Genomic DNA, 17,315 nt, shown 5'->3' with positions numbered 1-17,315 from the left:
CGTTACAATGTTCAGCTAACTGAGCTGATGCTCAATAGTTCTTTGCTACGTTCTGTCGTTTGCTGACGTTCTGTAGCTCACGTTCAATAGTTCCTTCTACTTGAAAGCATTTGGCTCACAACTTCTTTCTTTAATAACGGCGAAGACTACACTACCTTTCCATCATACGAACAGCAACAGGTAAAGCAACGAGAAAGTAATCAAAGACAGTGAAATTCTTTATCCCTAAATGAATATTTCGGTTCTATATTCAAGGACCGTCCTCAGCATAACACATAAAATACGCGTGATCGTCGTAACTACAACTGAAAATAATTTTTTTAACTTTAATTTTAAAAGCCGAAATATTCATTCAAGGATAAAAATTTAGATAACTAAAGGTCTTAGATAACTTCCTCATTGTCTTACTTGTTGTCGTTCGTACTTTTTTTTAACAATAAGTTAACTGTTGTCTTTCCAAATCTCTTTCATGTCACCTTTTGTTCCATTGAATTTTAACTCAAATTTGCCCTTTTGTCGCTGTTCTTTAACCCTGCCACATCTAATCTTGAATTTCACCAAATCTTAATCTTGTTCTTGTTTCAAGGTAATATTCGTACAACAAATTCATGTTCACTGTTGTAAAGTCTCAGTAGACATCCATGATTTTTGCGAAACTGGCTGAACTGTTGGCTGAACTATCAGACAGAATTTTTCATATGCTTCCGACGCATTAGTCTAATTCTGAAGAATGGAATACTACGAAATTTAACTCAGCTCCTTAGGATAATTATTCAGCTTTGCCTTTTTAGCTGTCAATTTTTTTTTGTACCTCTCGTGGTAAATGGCATTCACGCCACAACGGGTAACAGACCGAAATGGGTAACGGATAACAGATCCAGGATATACAGTAACACGGGCAATGAAGAACAGGGTTGCCACCTGTAGCACAAAAGTACTATTTTAGCACTATTTCAACATGTGCAGCACCGTAGCACGTACTACATTGAATGGTCAAATAGTAGTACTTTCGTGCTGCAATTTGTAGCACATTCGTACTACATTTTTTTTTTTTTCGTCTTGGACGAAATAATTAATGTTTTCAAGAAGAAGGCACAGGAATTAACAAAAAGTGCGGAGAGCTTTTTCCTGTATTTGTTTCGAAAGATTGGCACACATTAGATATAACCGGGACCGCCTTTTTGCCATGTTCGTTTCTAAAGGTTGGCGCTAAATTTGCGATAATCAGACATAAAACATATCGCGGCGAAAGCCAGGAGACGCACAATTTTTTTTTTTTTACTCTAGCACTAAAAATCGCTATGTAGCACGCAAGTTTGGGCAGTTTTAGCACTTTAGGAACTGACCATGGTGGCAACCCTGATGAAGAAGTGACAGCTATGTTTTCATTTAAAGTTGATAGAGATCCTTGTTAGTCCACAAGCTTATGAGTAAAGATTATTTGACCACATATTATTTTAAAAAATCGGAACAAAAATTTTGATCATTGTGAGTCACTCGACTTAAAGAAATGCTATTGAATTCATTCAATATGTCTTATATATATATATATATATATATATATATATATATATATATATATATATATATATATATATATATATATATATATATATATATATATATATATATATATATATATATATATATATATATATATATATATATATATATATATATATATATATATATATGTATATCATTGCGCTTCTCTTTAAAAAACAAAAAAAAGGCGGTACATCTTATAAATAGCGGCAAAGACGGGCTTTACGATATTGCAACATCAAAAAGGGAAAAGTAAATGATCGAGGAAAAATCAATTTACTATCCTTCTAAATTACGCAGTTTAAAGAAACACGGGGAGACCTTTTTTTGTAGTTGATATTTCCTGAAACGTTTTGGAGGCATTGAACTTTACTACTTTGAGTTTAAAAGTGGAAAGAAAGTCCATTGTTCATGAACAGTAGCAAAAAGGATAGTAATACAATGAAAGAAACAAAAGAAAATTCAACCCAAAAGACAAAAAATGACAGATACAGATAAAACGAAATGAAGGAGAAATATACAAAAGCAACAAAATATTACAATTAAAACCCAATAAAGCGACAAAACACTGACTCTTTAAGGGCTTGCAATGACAATGGATTTTTTCTTAAACAAGAAATTATTATATTTAAATTATTATTATTTCCATGGGATTATTATTATTTATGTTTTCAAAATAATAAGATTGTTTACGTAACTCCACATTTTTTAGCATTCATTATTCATGAATATATATTTAAATATCAATTAAAATACTTCATGATGGGTAGTTTAAAACTAAGAGTAGGGATATACTTAGAACATGCCTGTATAGTGGGAGTGAGGATATAGTGGGAGTGAAGATATAGTGGGAGTGAGGATATAGTGGGAGTGAGGATACATATTAACACAATTGGTGCATTCTAGTTTTACCATATGTCTGGTTTAAAGTTGCTCCGCCATTAAAGTGAAAATGCACCGAAAGCGCCAATTTATTTTGTGAAAATACGCTGAAAGAACGATTTTCCAGAAAAATAAAATTGCGAATGCGCCGATTTTAAAAATTAAATGCGCAACAACCTAAAAAATCGCTCAAAAGTGTGACAACTGGCAATTATGGTGCCTACCTGAACCTTTTCAGCCAGTTTCTTATCTTCTTCTTCCTGTTTTCTTCTTTGTTCTTCTTCGATCTTTCGACGTGCTTCCATTTCTATCTTCCTAAATTGAGATGGTTTTCAATTAGAATTGGGGATAAAAAAAACAACGAAAATAAAAAAAAACGAAAAAAAAAACAAAAAAAAAAGAAAAAAACGAAAATAAAAAAGCGAAAACAATCGAAATAATTTATCTTCTTCTTTTTTAGTTTTGCTGCATATATTCGAAAAGTAATAATACATTCAATTTTTTTTATATTTTCTTTTGTTGGTAATTTTGTGTCGGTTTGTGTTTTGACTTAGGATGTGTAATAAGCCGTATCATATTTTTAATAAGGTATTTGCGTATTTCAACGTTAGTACCAGAACACTTCTTTTGTAAATAGATGAGAAAAAAAATAGGCAAGGAATTGCGAACAATTCTAAATGATGGCTCATAATAATAAATTAATGCATGTAAAAAATTTGATAAATATTTCAATTGGAGCTTAAAAATGCTGTTAGAAATTAAAACAAAGTTATTTTTATGTAAGAGTGTTTGGATGTAGGCTATACGGCATCAACAGCACGAATAGCTTCAGCATGACATTTTTTTTAGTTTGCCCAATAATTGATTGGAATAAACCTTTAGAGTAATTAAACTTAAAACAACAAAGTCTTTCTTATATAAGTAAAAAGTCAAATTGAAACTTAAAACCAACAAAAATCATTTTTCCGCAGACTGTGCCACATAGCCTACATATCCAAAACCAGCTTAAGCAAACTGACTCGTGACACGTATTTTCCAACATTGGTAGAATTAACACTTTTCCTAAAACCCAAAACCGACATAAATATACAGGACGTTCTCATAAAAGTAAAACAGTTTATAAATAGGGTACAGCAACTAAAAGACTAATATATAAGGCTCTCAATCATCTCTGACAGGCCATTATATCGATAACTTTCAGTAAAAAACAAAACAGAAAGACTCAAGCAAGTTCAGTTTTTAGTAAAGTGTTAGTTTTGAGAATTCCAGATACAGGGAAATGTCACTTGTCAATTTATTTGAGCTAATTTTGCAGATATATCTTGCATAATCTGCGATGAAGAAATATTTGAAATAACTTTCAGCTGTGGTCTTTACTCCGCAAGAAATACTAAGTTATAAAAAATTAATTATTGCTAGTTTTTTTTAATATATACAATAAACTTTACGAAAAGATTTTTGTTTAACTCAGGCGATGAAATTGAAGAAGACAACATGAGTTTTTGTTAAATTAAACAAAAAAAAACAAGTTTTTTTTTTAACTGAAAGTAAGGAGCGACATTAAAACTTAAAACGAACAGAAATTATTCCGTATATGAAAGGGTCTGTCCCCTCCTCAACGCCTCGTTCTTTACGCTAAAGTTTTTTTTATTGTTTTAAAAAATAGAGTTGTGAGAAAGAATCAAACTTTAGCGTAAAGAGCATATGGGTTTAGAACCCTACTCATATTATTTTCTGCTCGTTGAGTTTGACTCTGTTATTTATTTTAATTTCTGTTTGTTTCATTCATTTATTTCTTGATACTGATTTGTGGTAGTTGTATGCATGGTAGATTATTTGATTCTATTTTTGGTTCATTTTTGGTTTAATGGAGTTCTTTACTTTTTTTTTTGAAAAACTTATTTTGTAGAAAAAGTTTTTTAAAAATTAATTTCTGTTTACTTTATATTGACATAGTCTTTTTCAGGGAAAAATACTGAGCCTCTTCTAAAGTTAAACAACCATCTCGTCCATTAAAACCTTAAATACCCACTGAGCATAACTTACAACCCTTGCCCCTAATCTCTGGGGTTTGTTTCAACCCCAAAAAGCGTTGTTATATGATATTTAGAATAGAATAGCTATCTCAAAATCTCTGTAAAACGAAAAAAATAGTTAAAAGAGAAAAACGAGGATTATACAAGCCAGTGAAGACCTCCGCTTGACCGTCCTCAGTGCACGATAATAAAATAAAAATTACTAATAAAAATACAAGGATATTATAGAAAATTTCAAACCTTAAAACAAAGCATAACTAAAATTTGACGACCCTTTCCATGTAACGGTGAAAGGGTAACTGAATAAAAAAAATACAGTACTGAATGGGAATTCAATTTTTTAATTTATACAGAGCATTTTAAAAGCTAAACACTTTCCAGGTAAAACATCGTCACAGATTAGGTTAGGTTGCAAAATGTGATTTTTCTTTTAAATTTAAGTAAAAACGATCAGAATTAATTATTTCATCATAAATGGGGCTTAAATAGGTTTCTCCAGTGTCTCTATTGAGAGCTACCTTTCGGTGAATGTACTTTTTTTTATCATAAATGCCTCCCTTAAAACTTGGATGAGGCCTTTAACCGGGGCAATAATGGAGGTATTATCGAATACAACGAAATGGTGCGGGTTGTCATACACATGTTGAGCCAAGGCAGAACCAAAAGTCTCAGGCCTTTGGCGTAGCTCCATAGCTTTGCCAATTAAGGACCTGTGTTTCAACAATCTCTCCCCCAATTGCTGGTTGGTTCTTCCAACATAGAAACAGCCGCAAGAACATGGAACCCCATAAACCCCACTGCCCAAAATAGGGCTCGTTTTATCTTTGCCGCTGTTAAAATAGTTCTGAATTTCATTAGAATTTTTGAAGGTGACATTTAAGTTATATTTTTTTAGAATTCTTTGCAGTTTGTCACCTAATTTGGGAAAATAGGGCAAAACAGTAAAGACTTTCTTATCACCCACTAAAGGGATGCTATCTGTTGGAGGTTGTGGAGATAATGAATCCTTTTCTGCCTTTTTTTGTCTTTTTTTTATTATGGATTCCAGTAACTTGATGGGATATCCATTGCAAAACAAAATGTCCTTCAGATAATTCAATTCTGGGATTATATGAGCTTTTGAACAAATTCTTATAACACGATCAACTAAAGATATAACTAATCCTCTTTTTAAACAAGGAGGGTGGTTGGAAGAGAAATGCAAATACCTATCATTGTGTGTAGATTTTATATAAATCGAATATTCAAGTCTGAGAGATTTATTGAAGATTAAGACGTCTAAAAAAGGCAGTTTATTATTGTCTTCCAGTTCCGAGGTGAACTGAATAATGGAATCCAAACTGTTAAGATGAGACAAAAAAATGTTTAGTTCTACCTCTCCGTGATTCCACACAGAGATAACATCATCAACAAACCGGCCCCAGAACCGGTGTTTCAGAGCGGAGGTTTCAATAAATTCCATGTAAAAAGTGGCCAAAAAAGGCCACTTTTCATCCAATTTTGATTGAATATGTTTGGGGAAAAGGTGGGCGTCAGATGGGGGTTAGTTGCTCTCCAATTACTTTCTACTATTAAAAGGGTACTAGTCCTTTCAATTTCCAATCGAATGAGCCCTTTCTGAAGTTTCCGTGACAACCCTTTCTATAAAAACCTTACATGCCCCCAAGGCATAACTTACAACCCTAGTCCTTAGGACTGTGGGGGGGGGGGTGCCATCCTAAAAGACCTCATTTCCTGAATTTTAACTATGCTGAGCAAAATGACAATCTCTAAATTTTGATTGGATGTGTTCGGGGAAATGGTGGGCATGAGAGGGGGGTTAGTTGCCCTCCAATCACTTTCGATTTTTAAAAAGGGCACTAACCCTTTCAAGTTCCAATTGAATTGGCCCTTTTTGAAGTTTCTACGACACCGCTATCTATAAAAAGCTTATATACCCCCAGGGCATAACTTGCAACCCTTGCTCTAAGAGGTGTATGGGGTTTGTCATCCTCAAAGACAAAATGGCAATCTCAAAATTTTGATTGGATGTGTTTGGGGAAATTGTGGGCCTAAGAGGGGGGTTAGTTGCCCTCCAATCATTTTCGAGCATTAAAAATGGTACTAGCCCTTTCAATTTCCAATGGAATGAGCCCTTTTTGAAGTTTCTATGACAACACTTTCTATAAAAACCTTAAATACCCCCAGGGCATAACTTACAGCCCTTGCCCTGGTGGGTTGTGGGGAGTTTTCATCCTCTAAGACATAATTTCCAGAACTATCAGCTACGTTGAAAACAATGGCTATCTCCAAATTTTGATTGGATGTGTTTGGATCATTTTCGACAATTAAAAATGGCACTAGCCCTTTCAATTTCCAACTGAATGAGCTCTTTTTGAAGTTTTCACGACAACACTATCTATACAAAAAAATGGCTATCTCCCAATTTTGATCGGATGTGTTTGCATGGAGGGCGTAAGAGGGGGTTAGACGCCCTCCAATCATTTTCGACTATTAAAAAGGGCACTAGCCCTTTCAATTTCCAATTGAATGAGCTCTTTGAAGTTTGTACAACAACACTATCTATAAAAACCTTATATGCCCTCAGGGCGTAACATACAGCCCTTGCCTTGAGGGATCTGAGGGGGTTATCATCCTTAAAGACCTAATTTCCAGAACTTTAAACTGCATTAAACAAAATGTCTTTCTCAAAATACTGATTGGCTGTGTTTGGCGAAATGGTGGGCGTGAGAGAGGGTTAGCTGCCCTCCAATCACTTTCGACTATTAAAAAGGGCACTAGCCCTTTGAATTTCCAATCAAATGAGCCACTTTGAAGTTTCTACGACAATGCTTTCTATAAAAACCAGATATACCCCCAGGGAATAACTTACAACCCTTGCCCTGATGGCTGTGGGGGAAGTGTCCTCCTCAAAGACATATTTTTCAAATCTTTCAAGTACGTTGAAAAAAATGACTATCAAAATTTTTATTGGATGTGTTTGGGGAAATGGTGGGCGTGGCAGGGGTGTTAGTTGCCTTCCAATCACTTTCGGCTATTATAAAGGGCACAAGCCATTTCAATTTCTAATCGAATGAGACCTTTTCGAAGTTTCTACGACAACTCCTTCGATATGAAATACCCTGGTCTAAACAAAAAAAGAAACAAATAAACAATACATTGTCCCAACATCATTCTTTACTTAGGCAGCGCTCTAGTAACAAAGATACACCCTGTAATGGAGATCTCAAATGCACTTCTTGCAATGGACCTCATGTATGCTTCAGCCTAAGATGCCCTAAATTGAGAGAGATTCTGCGAAACAAAAATAATCAACGGGTAGATCTCTAAAAGTTTTTAGTCTGAGTACCGATGGTTGTCGGAATAAAAAAAAAGACAGATGATCTCCTTCAAATTTATGACGTGCTATTTATCCAGGAGCATATGCTTTCTGGGACGAATATAAACTTCTTGGACAAATCCCGCTCGCACGATGTCTTTTTAGAGCCAGCGAGATCTATGCTAGGGCATCCGCCCGGAGGGTTGGTAATATACGCTAGGAAGGCGCGTCTGACTAAGCCAACAACTAGGATCAGTAGTCTTTTTTGTGTCTCTGTTGAGGGAATTGAGTTCATCAGCATATACATGCCTACTAATTACAACAATACTGTCTGTCTGACAAAGTTCTCAAAAGCAGCAGGTGTCCTAAGACAACATTTGAAGTCTCTTGAGCTTCGTGGGTGTAAAAAGCTAATTGATAGGGACCTCAACTCTGACACATACAAGGACCATAATCTATCCGATATTTTTATGATTTGCCTCCCCACCACTGTTAAGATTTGGCCGAAGTCTCTGGATTTTCCCTACACCCATATTAGTGGTCATGCCTCAAATATTAACCACGTACTTTCATGCACATCCATTTCTAGTCTTCCAGTTACAGTTTGCACTGATAATCTGATTAGTGACCATTCCGGACTTTCGTTTCAGATGCAGCCAACACAGAGCGCTATTTACACTTGTTCCAGAAAGCGAGTCTACAAGCAAAATTGGAAGAAATTCAATATTCCCCTTTACGTCGCCACAGTTGCTTCGGTCCTAAGTTGCATCAAAGTTCCATTTCATCTACTCTGCTCTGGCCCTTCCAAAGTCTCAACCATGGTTGATTTTAACTCTTATTACCATGCAATCCATGCTCTTAAAGTTGCCGAAGCGAAAGTGGTTCCTACACGACGAGCCAAAATTGGGACAGAAAAACTAATGTGGTCCGAATCCACTGAACTCCAGTCGGCAAAACGACATGCAAAAACCTGGCTAAACATTTGGATTGCTTGTGGAAGACCGCTATGCGGGACTGTATTCGAGCTGAAACGGAGCACAAAACGCAAATATAAAGCTGAAATGAAGAGGTAACGAATTATCGGGCAACAGTTCACTGGAGATAAAAAATCGTGGCTAAGCCTAATCAGATCAGACAATCATCCATTTATTACTTCTCTGACACTTCATGATTGGCACTCTTACTATAATACGACGCATGGAGATGAGAATCTTATTATAACCAATGAATATGGAACGGAAGTTTCCAGCTGGCTTGCACGTTTCTCAGGGCAGCATTGCGTTGTTCCCATTTCCCTTGAGAAGACCAAGTTAGCTGTCAGAAAAGTACTTTCCAAAGCAAAGAATAGGATGGACAGCGATGGTCTTTCAATAAAACACCTCAAGAACCTACCTGAATGCTTCTATTTCCATCTTCAGCTTATCTTCCAGATGTGCATCTCCAGGGGTTTTGTTCCAAACTCTTTTCTGAAAGGGGTCATTTCTATCTGTCGCCAAAAAAGGAAAAGATCCAAACAAATGCAAATCTTATAGACCCATAACCGTCTCGCGTATCTTGAGCAAAGTGTTTGAAAGTGTGATCTTCTCTGAGCTTGATACTGGACACTTTGGGGACATTGAGCTTGGATTCAAGAATGGTCTTGGATTTCCAAAGGCTCACTATCTTCTGGCTAACGTACTTATGGTCTCAGAAGGAAAAAAGTCTGCCTCTGTATGTGTGCACTATTGATATATCGAAAGCATTCGATAGCGTCAATCACATGCAAGCAATGAATGCTCTACTGCACAATGGAGTAAGTTCGAGCATAGTGAGTACTCTGAAATTTTGGTACGAAAATTCGACTGTGTTCGCCAAGTGGAAAAGCAAAATTTCAGATCCTGTTAAAATCAGAAGAGGTGTGAGGCAAGGCAGCGTTCTAAGTCCTCTTATTTTCAAACATTCCATCTCCAAGATTCTGGGCCGTATCTCCCCCTCTCTCCTATTGCATGGCACTGACCTATCTTACTTGGAATACACTGATGACGTCCTTCTGCTCAGTAGAATCAAAGCAGACTTACAAGACAACCTGAATCGACTCTTAAGTGATTTTCAATCTATTGGGCTTTCTATCAATATTGTAAAGTGCGAATTTTTGTCCTTTAATGCCCCGCAAAGTGATTCTGTCACTCTCGGAAATCATGTTGTCCCTACAGTATCGGAGCTGACATATCTTGGTATAGCGATTGCGGAAACAATTATTAAAACTAGACAACCAATTGTTAAGCAAATAAATAAAGCCATTAAATCTTCTTGTGCGTCTGTAGTGCCGAATCGCGGACGCTACTCCAGGAAATCTCTTGCCTCGATTTATTGTTCAGTCTGCTCACCACACATAACCTACCTTGCCGGTGCATCCCACACGCTGTCAGTCAGAGACACTGAAAACATCAAAAAGTGCTACTATAAATTTGCAAAATTTTTACTGTATATACCCAAGCGTTATAGGAATTCCCGCCTTGAAAAATATGGTCTTAAGGAGCCATCGAAACAATGGTCTAGCATTCGAAATAATTCAGTGCTAAAAGTTAATTTAAATAGACGACGTTTCTCACCTGCATTTGCTTGAGTGTCGTGAATTACACCGAGTGTTGTATCTTTATGTTTTTGAAGCTGGTTTCTTTCTCTTTTCTTTTTTCTTTCTGTAGTGCTCCACTATAATCTGTTTTTGTAGATGGTGGGTGAATAAATGTTATTATTATTATTATTGCGCTACCTATGATTTATGTTCGTTTTGGGTTTCGTTTGTTTATTGATGGCGATTTATCGTAGTTCTATGCCTGAAAAATTATTTGACATTATTTCTGTTCATTTTTGGTTTAATGTGGGATTTACTTATCTTTGAAAAACTTATTTTGTGTAAAAAGGTTTTTTAATTAATTTATAATAAATCATCAATAATTAATTTAATTAATTTTAATTAATTTATAATAATCAATAATAAATCAAATAATATTAACATTTTGATTACTAAATATCAGTATATATATATATATATATATATATATATATATATATATATATATATATATATATATATATATATATATAAAAAAAAAAAAAATATATATATATATATATATATATATATATATATATATATATATATATATATATATATATATATATATATATATATATATGACTTTATGATATTATATATATATATATATATATATATATATATATATATATATATATATATATATATATATATATATATATATATATATATATATATATATATATATATATATATATATATATATATATATATATATATATATATATATATATATATATATATATATATATATATATATATATATATATATATATATATATATATATATATATTAAACTGACAATGTACATTCATTTGTATTTTTTTAATACAAATATAAATACAAATTTTAATACAAAGGATCCATAAAGCTTAGTGTTACCCATCTAAGGCTACGAGCATTAAAAAATTTGGCTGATTTTCGAAAAAGGGAGAAATACCCTCTACAAGTCAAAAAATCTTAATGGAAGTTTCACCGGCACATTCAGCGTATCAGAGAACCCTATTGTAGTGGTTCCAAGCTCCTATCTACAATTAAATAAAATAAAAACAAATTTTTCCAACTGCAACTAACGAGCGACATTAAAAACTTAAAACAAACAAATATTAGTCCATATATAAAAGGGGCTGTCCCCTCCTCAACACCTCGCTCTTTACGCTAAAGTTTGACCCTTTGTCATAATTCTACTTTTTAAAGAAAAAAAAACTTTAGCGTAAAGAGCGAGATGTAGAGGAGGGGGCAGCCCCTTTCATATACGGAATAATTTCTGTTCGTCTTAAATTTTAATGTCTCTCCTAACTTTCAGCTGAAAAAACCTGTTTTTTTATTTTGTATCACCATGAAAAGTGAAATGTTTTAATGTATACATTGCTATTAGAACTCCTTTTTGCGTGTTGATTACTATTGGCACGAGTAGCTCCTTACTTACCGGCAAGAACTGTTTGATAGGTTAGGTGTGACTACAAGCAAGTTTAGCGGCACATTAAGTGACACACAGTGCAACCAAAAAGTGGCGCTGGTCTTGCTTACGCCACTCAAAAAGCAAACATAAGCAATTCTTTATCTTTTTTTACTGATTCTCTGTTTGATTGGCGATAAATCAATTAAAAATATGTATGCTTCCCCAGATTGAAATTCTGGCTGTTTTTCAACAAAAAAAAAGTCAATAAAAAAGCTTTCAAAAAGTCAAAAAAAGTTTTCAAAAAACAATTAAAAAAATACTTACACTTTTCGGAACTCCTCCTCTTCTTTCTTTTTCCTCTTTTCTTCTGCTTTTCGCATCCTTTCTTTCTCTATCTCTTCTTGCATTTTCTTCATCCTTTCCTTTTCTTCTTCGATTTTTTGCTCTTCCAGCTTTTTCTTCAAAATCCCTAGCTCTTGATTTGCTTGAGAAAGCAAGTGAGCATAAAGGCTTTCGACTTCAGCGGCTTTCAGATTAGGAGTGGATCTGATTTTTTGAACTGCTTGTGTTATATTCTCATCAAGAGATTTTATACGCTTTAGGCATGATTCTCTATCTTTTTTTAATTGGGAAGCAATTTTTGAGTATTGCTGAATCTGGCTCTAAAAGAAGTATTTATTTGTTATTTAAATAGCAAAAGAACTAGTAAAACAATAAGTGAATGAATAATGATATAACGGAAAAAAATTACTAGTTATTAGCTAGACTAACAAAATAGAAAGAAGACGAATAAATACTTTAGAATTAATCTTCCCAATTAAATATAAAATTAAAGAAATAAGCTCTTTTAAAATAATGTTTTCTAGTGCTCAACTTGTAATAAAAAAAAATCAGTAGAACCAAATATTTTAAGTTATCAACTATTTATTGTGAATTATTTATTATTAATGAATTACTAATGTTTAATTATTATTAACACATTATTAATTGTTAATTATTATTTATTATTATTATTATTAATTGAAAACTTATCTGTGGCACTTGTGTTTCAATTTAGGATGTTGTTGCAATAATAATTTAGGATATTTTGTAAATAATTAGGGTGACACTTCCTGTTCTTTTATTCTTTGCACAGCAACACAAGCATGATGTATACTGCAAACCGCAGAATTCTTCAAATAAAATTGGGTCATTCAATCCCTTGAAAGGTATTTGGCAAAATTGAAATGGAAAGAGAAAAGGAACCAGAGAAAGAAAGAAGCAAGGAATTGAATTAAAAAGATTAAGAGAAAAAGAAGCAGATATCTCTCCAGTTGGTCTTTTCGTTCTTGTCATTGAAATTTTCCTTTCGAATAAGCCCTCAAACAGTTCCCTATGATATTCCAGTGCCACGCTAGCAGTAAATAAAAAAGAAAAAGAGGCCAGTGCTACCCACGCAAAAAGATGATTTTCCTTACTGTTTAAGCCAAGAGGCGGCAATCATCCCGTATAGAGCTTTCAGCAATAACGATCCCAAAAGTGTACTTTTCATTTCGATCCAACGCCATTTTTAAGGGGTTTCAGGCTGTTTTTCGAAATTTCCATAAATTTTTTTCAAAAATAACATATAATATCAAGGCTAAACGAAGTACTAGTTGCCAATCCTAAATCAACGACAAATGGCAGTTTTTTCTCACTAGCCAATTTTCTTTATCTTTGATTACAATAGGCCGTGATTCGTTCTTTACTAGGCTGCAACTACTATTACTGCTACTAACAATCCAATGCAGCACCAAGCCGCCTGATGCCAACACAGCTACGCACGCTCCTTCTCCATCCCAATCTACTCAAAGCCTCTGTCTTTACACCCACGCAGGGAATTCCTATTTCCCTTAAATCTTTCCTTACGACATCCCCCCCACCCCCATCGGGGACTTTTAGCTCTAGACGGATGGCCGACAAGGACAGTCTTTTGCAATCTGTCATCCTTCATCCGCAGAAAGTGCCCCAGCCATCACAACATTTCTCTCATTACAGCCCTAGGAAATGGAACTGAACCACACTTATCACGCAGCGTACTGTTTGAAATATGGTCAGTCAGCCGGGTACCCAAAACAATCCGTAGACAATCTCTCTAGAAAACATCTAGCAAATCTACCTCCGTTTTTCCTAGTGCCAAGGCTTCAGAATCATACTTGACCACTGCCATCACTGTAGCTTCCATTATTCTAATCTTGGTTCGCACTTACCTTCCTATTCTTCCAAAACTTTTCGACTGTGAAAAACACCCTGGTCCTTGGCTATTTCACTTTTAACATTTTCACTGCACCCACTGTCTTTACTAATAAAACTGCCTAGGTAAATGAAGCTACCCACTTCATTGATCCTCTCGTTACCCAGCATCATCTTTTCACCTTAACTTATTCCTTGCCTTAGCAACTTAGTCTTCTTAACATTAATTTTCAAACCAAGGCCGTACCCAGTATTTTTTTTTCGGAGGGGGTTTTACTCATTTTTTTGGGGCGGGGGGGGGTACACAAAAAAACCTCGAAAACGCATACCAAATTTATTTATGTCCATTTTTGTTATTTTTTTACGAGTCAGACAAATATTTCGGGGGGGGGGGGTTCAAACCCCCTAGCCCCCTCCTCCTGGATACGGCCTTGTTTCAAGCCTATTCTTAAACCCTGAACTCGCAAAACCCCTAAGACGTCATTCATTTTGTTAACACTTTCATCCAGGATGCTTAAACGATGAGCATTTTAATAATAAGCCAAATTAAGTTTGTTGATTGATGAAGTCCATGAAAAATGATCCAAATAAATGGGAATAGAACGCAACTCTGTTTAACTCTAGATTTAATACGAAACAGCTAGTAACCCTATTTCCTACCTTAACCACAGCGATTTTTTTTTCGTACATATCACTGATCACTTTAATGTATTTGTCTGGTTTACCATATAGGCATAAGACCTTCGTTAAAACTCTTCTATAGCTGAATCAAACGTTTTTTCATAATCTATAAAACTGAGGACTTATGGTGTTTGATGACTCAGGCCCTTCTCGTGCCTGAGTCTAATAAGTCTAAAGTCTAAAAAGTGTCATCACACTAAGTAATTTGCGACCTCAAGAAGCCTGGCTAATGTCTCTGCAATCACTACACTAACTCTTATCACCTTTCTTATAGAGGGTTTACTCAGAGTTTTCCTAAAATCGTTAGTTACTATCCCTTTTTCAAAAATCGTACTCATAATTTTGAGTAAATTATTGTAATATCACAACCACCATTGGTAAAAAACTCATTTACCACATTATCAGCACCTGGGGCCTAATTATTTTTAATCCTTTTTGTACTGTCACTAATTCTTCCTCACAAATAAATCTTCCTTCGCATCAAATGTATCGCAAATTTTTTCATTCTTTTCTATATCCTTTCGTGTAAATCTACCACGGTTTAACACATTCTCAGAATGTTCTAACCATCTCTCCTTAACTCTTTGCTTATCACTAATTTTTGCCATATTCCTATCTCTAACTAGGACAAGTCCAGAAGGACTATTCTCTTTTAATTTATTAACATGCCAGTAGGCTACAATATTTCACTATTATTCCGTCTGGATGCATTTTCAAGATCTTCGGTAATTTTATCCATGGCCTCCACTTCACCCCTCCTTAGTTCATATTTTAATACTTTCTCTCCTTTCTTTACATTTCTCTTATTATGATACGATCTATCACTCGCATAATTCTCGTACAAGCCCCTCCTCGTCTCTATTAAATAAAAAACATTTCCACTAATATTCCTAAAATTATTCTATCCATCTTCTACATTGTCAAATTTTGAACTCTCCAACTTAGTATTCAATTGTTCCTGGAAAATTTCTCACATATTCTCATCCTGGAGTTTATCAACGTCATAGCTTCCCGTCATAGTTGTTACCCTTCCTAAATTCCAGCTTCAAATTAACTCTAGACGCTACTAGATGGTGATCTTTACTTTTAACATCAATGACAGCACTCCTATATACCCTAGTATCATATATCGATCTTGCCAGAATTTGGTTTACAGTAACGTAATCAATAAGGCTAGCTGTCTTACTACCAAGTGAATACCATGTTAACTTATTGGGCATTTTACGACCAAATACCGTGTTGTTTATAACTACATTGTTATACCTACAAAATTGCAGAAGTCTGTAACCATTGCTGTTTTCTTTTCCTACACCAAAGTTACGTAGGCTAGGATATCATCTATCTCTATTTCTACCGATCTGGGCGTTAAAATATAATAAAAACACTGGACCCATTGGAAACTGGACACATTTTTACTTGGGACCCTGTCTATTTGTTCCTGTAGCTGTAAGTAAAATTCATCTCAGTCACTACTATCTCTGTCAATCAGTTCTACAGGGGTATATACTATTATGACTGATACCCTGCACTTTTTAGTCATAAAATGAACGACTAGCATTTTATTATTAATACCCTCCTAACCTAAACAAGACTTAATAGCTCCCTTATTTATCACAAGCCCTACTCCCTGTCTATGTACCCCATCCTTACTGCCCGAATAAACAAATTCTATTCCACCTAATTTCATGTTTCCCATCCCTGGGATATGAGTCTCTGAAACTCCTAACAATTCCAGTTCGAAGCGTCTGAATTCGTCAGTCAAAACCTCGATAAGTTGTTTTTCTACGTTGTAACATTTCAAGTCGCAATTTTCATATTTCTTAAACCATTGAAATAATTTTGTCCTCAAGAAAAGTAGTGGTCCCAGAACCAGTGTAGGACGGGGACTAACACATCTTCTCAAGCCTACATGAAGCGTTTAAGCAGACTTAGAACCAAACAGCAAAAAGTCCCTAGAATCTCTAGTTGAATGAATTCTTTGCGCAATCCTCTTGCACTCGGTGATGCTCTTCTATCAACAAGAGTCGGAACCCTGCACAAACAATCTCAAGCCTATTATCTCCAACTCATTATATATCCATGCCTACAAATATGCTACTACGGGGAGCCCATAAAAATTGACCATTAATCGGAATCCAGTGCAAATGCAATGCTGTTTCATTGTTAGCAGTCACAGTTTTCGTTAGGAGAACTAGTGAAAGGTCCACCCTAATTCCACTATAAGGCTACGCAAGCAAGAGTTCCCCTGTCAGGAATAGGGCGGAAGAAGGAACTTATGACGGAGCGGAGACCCCAAACCATCTCAAAGCACCAGAACAGCTCCAGCCCTTTACACCTAGCCTATCATCGTCAGGGAACTCATCAGGGCAACCGTAAAAAAAAAACTTTAAAAACTAAGTAAAATGCATTAAATGATGAAACTTTTGCTAAATGAAAACAAGTATGTAAAAAAGGTGCAAATGAAAAAAAAAATCGAGGAAATCGTAATAAATACAGAAAAGTAATTTCAAAATAGCAAAAAATAGCTGCGTAAACTGGGATGGATCAACTTTAAAATTTCATTATTATAACCCAAAATAAGACTAAAAGATAGTAAATGATATACATTAAGAGAATGATGATTACACAAGTGAAAAGCT

The 17,315-nt window shown here is 34.8% G+C and overlaps 1 protein-coding gene across 3 annotated transcripts in view; it reads right to left on the bottom strand.

Annotated features, from left to right (window-relative positions):
* Nucleotides 1-17,315, bottom strand: part of jar (Myosin heavy chain 95F jaguar) — a 165,268-nt gene that overhangs the window by 21,063 nt on the left and 126,890 nt on the right. For all 3 annotated transcript variants that reach the window (XM_089098663.1, XM_089098655.1, XM_089098671.1), the window contains exons 17-18: nt 12,109-12,446; nt 2,652-2,742 (exon numbers count right to left, since the gene is read on the bottom strand). In XM_089098663.1, the coding sequence (XP_088954789.1) occupies nt 2,652-2,742; nt 12,109-12,446 (429 nt within the window). The remainder of the gene's footprint in view (nt 1-2,651; nt 2,743-12,108; nt 12,447-17,315) is intronic.

This window comes from Artemia sp. Qi Xiang Cuo, chromosome 2, assembly GCF_049724085.1.
Source record: "Artemia sp. Qi Xiang Cuo chromosome 2, ASM4972408v1, whole genome shotgun sequence".
Taxonomy (NCBI): Eukaryota; Metazoa; Arthropoda; class Branchiopoda; order Anostraca; family Artemiidae; genus Artemia; species Artemia sp. Qi Xiang Cuo.
Note: the sequence above shows the minus strand (reverse complement) of the source record. Positions and strands in the feature narration are given on the sequence as shown.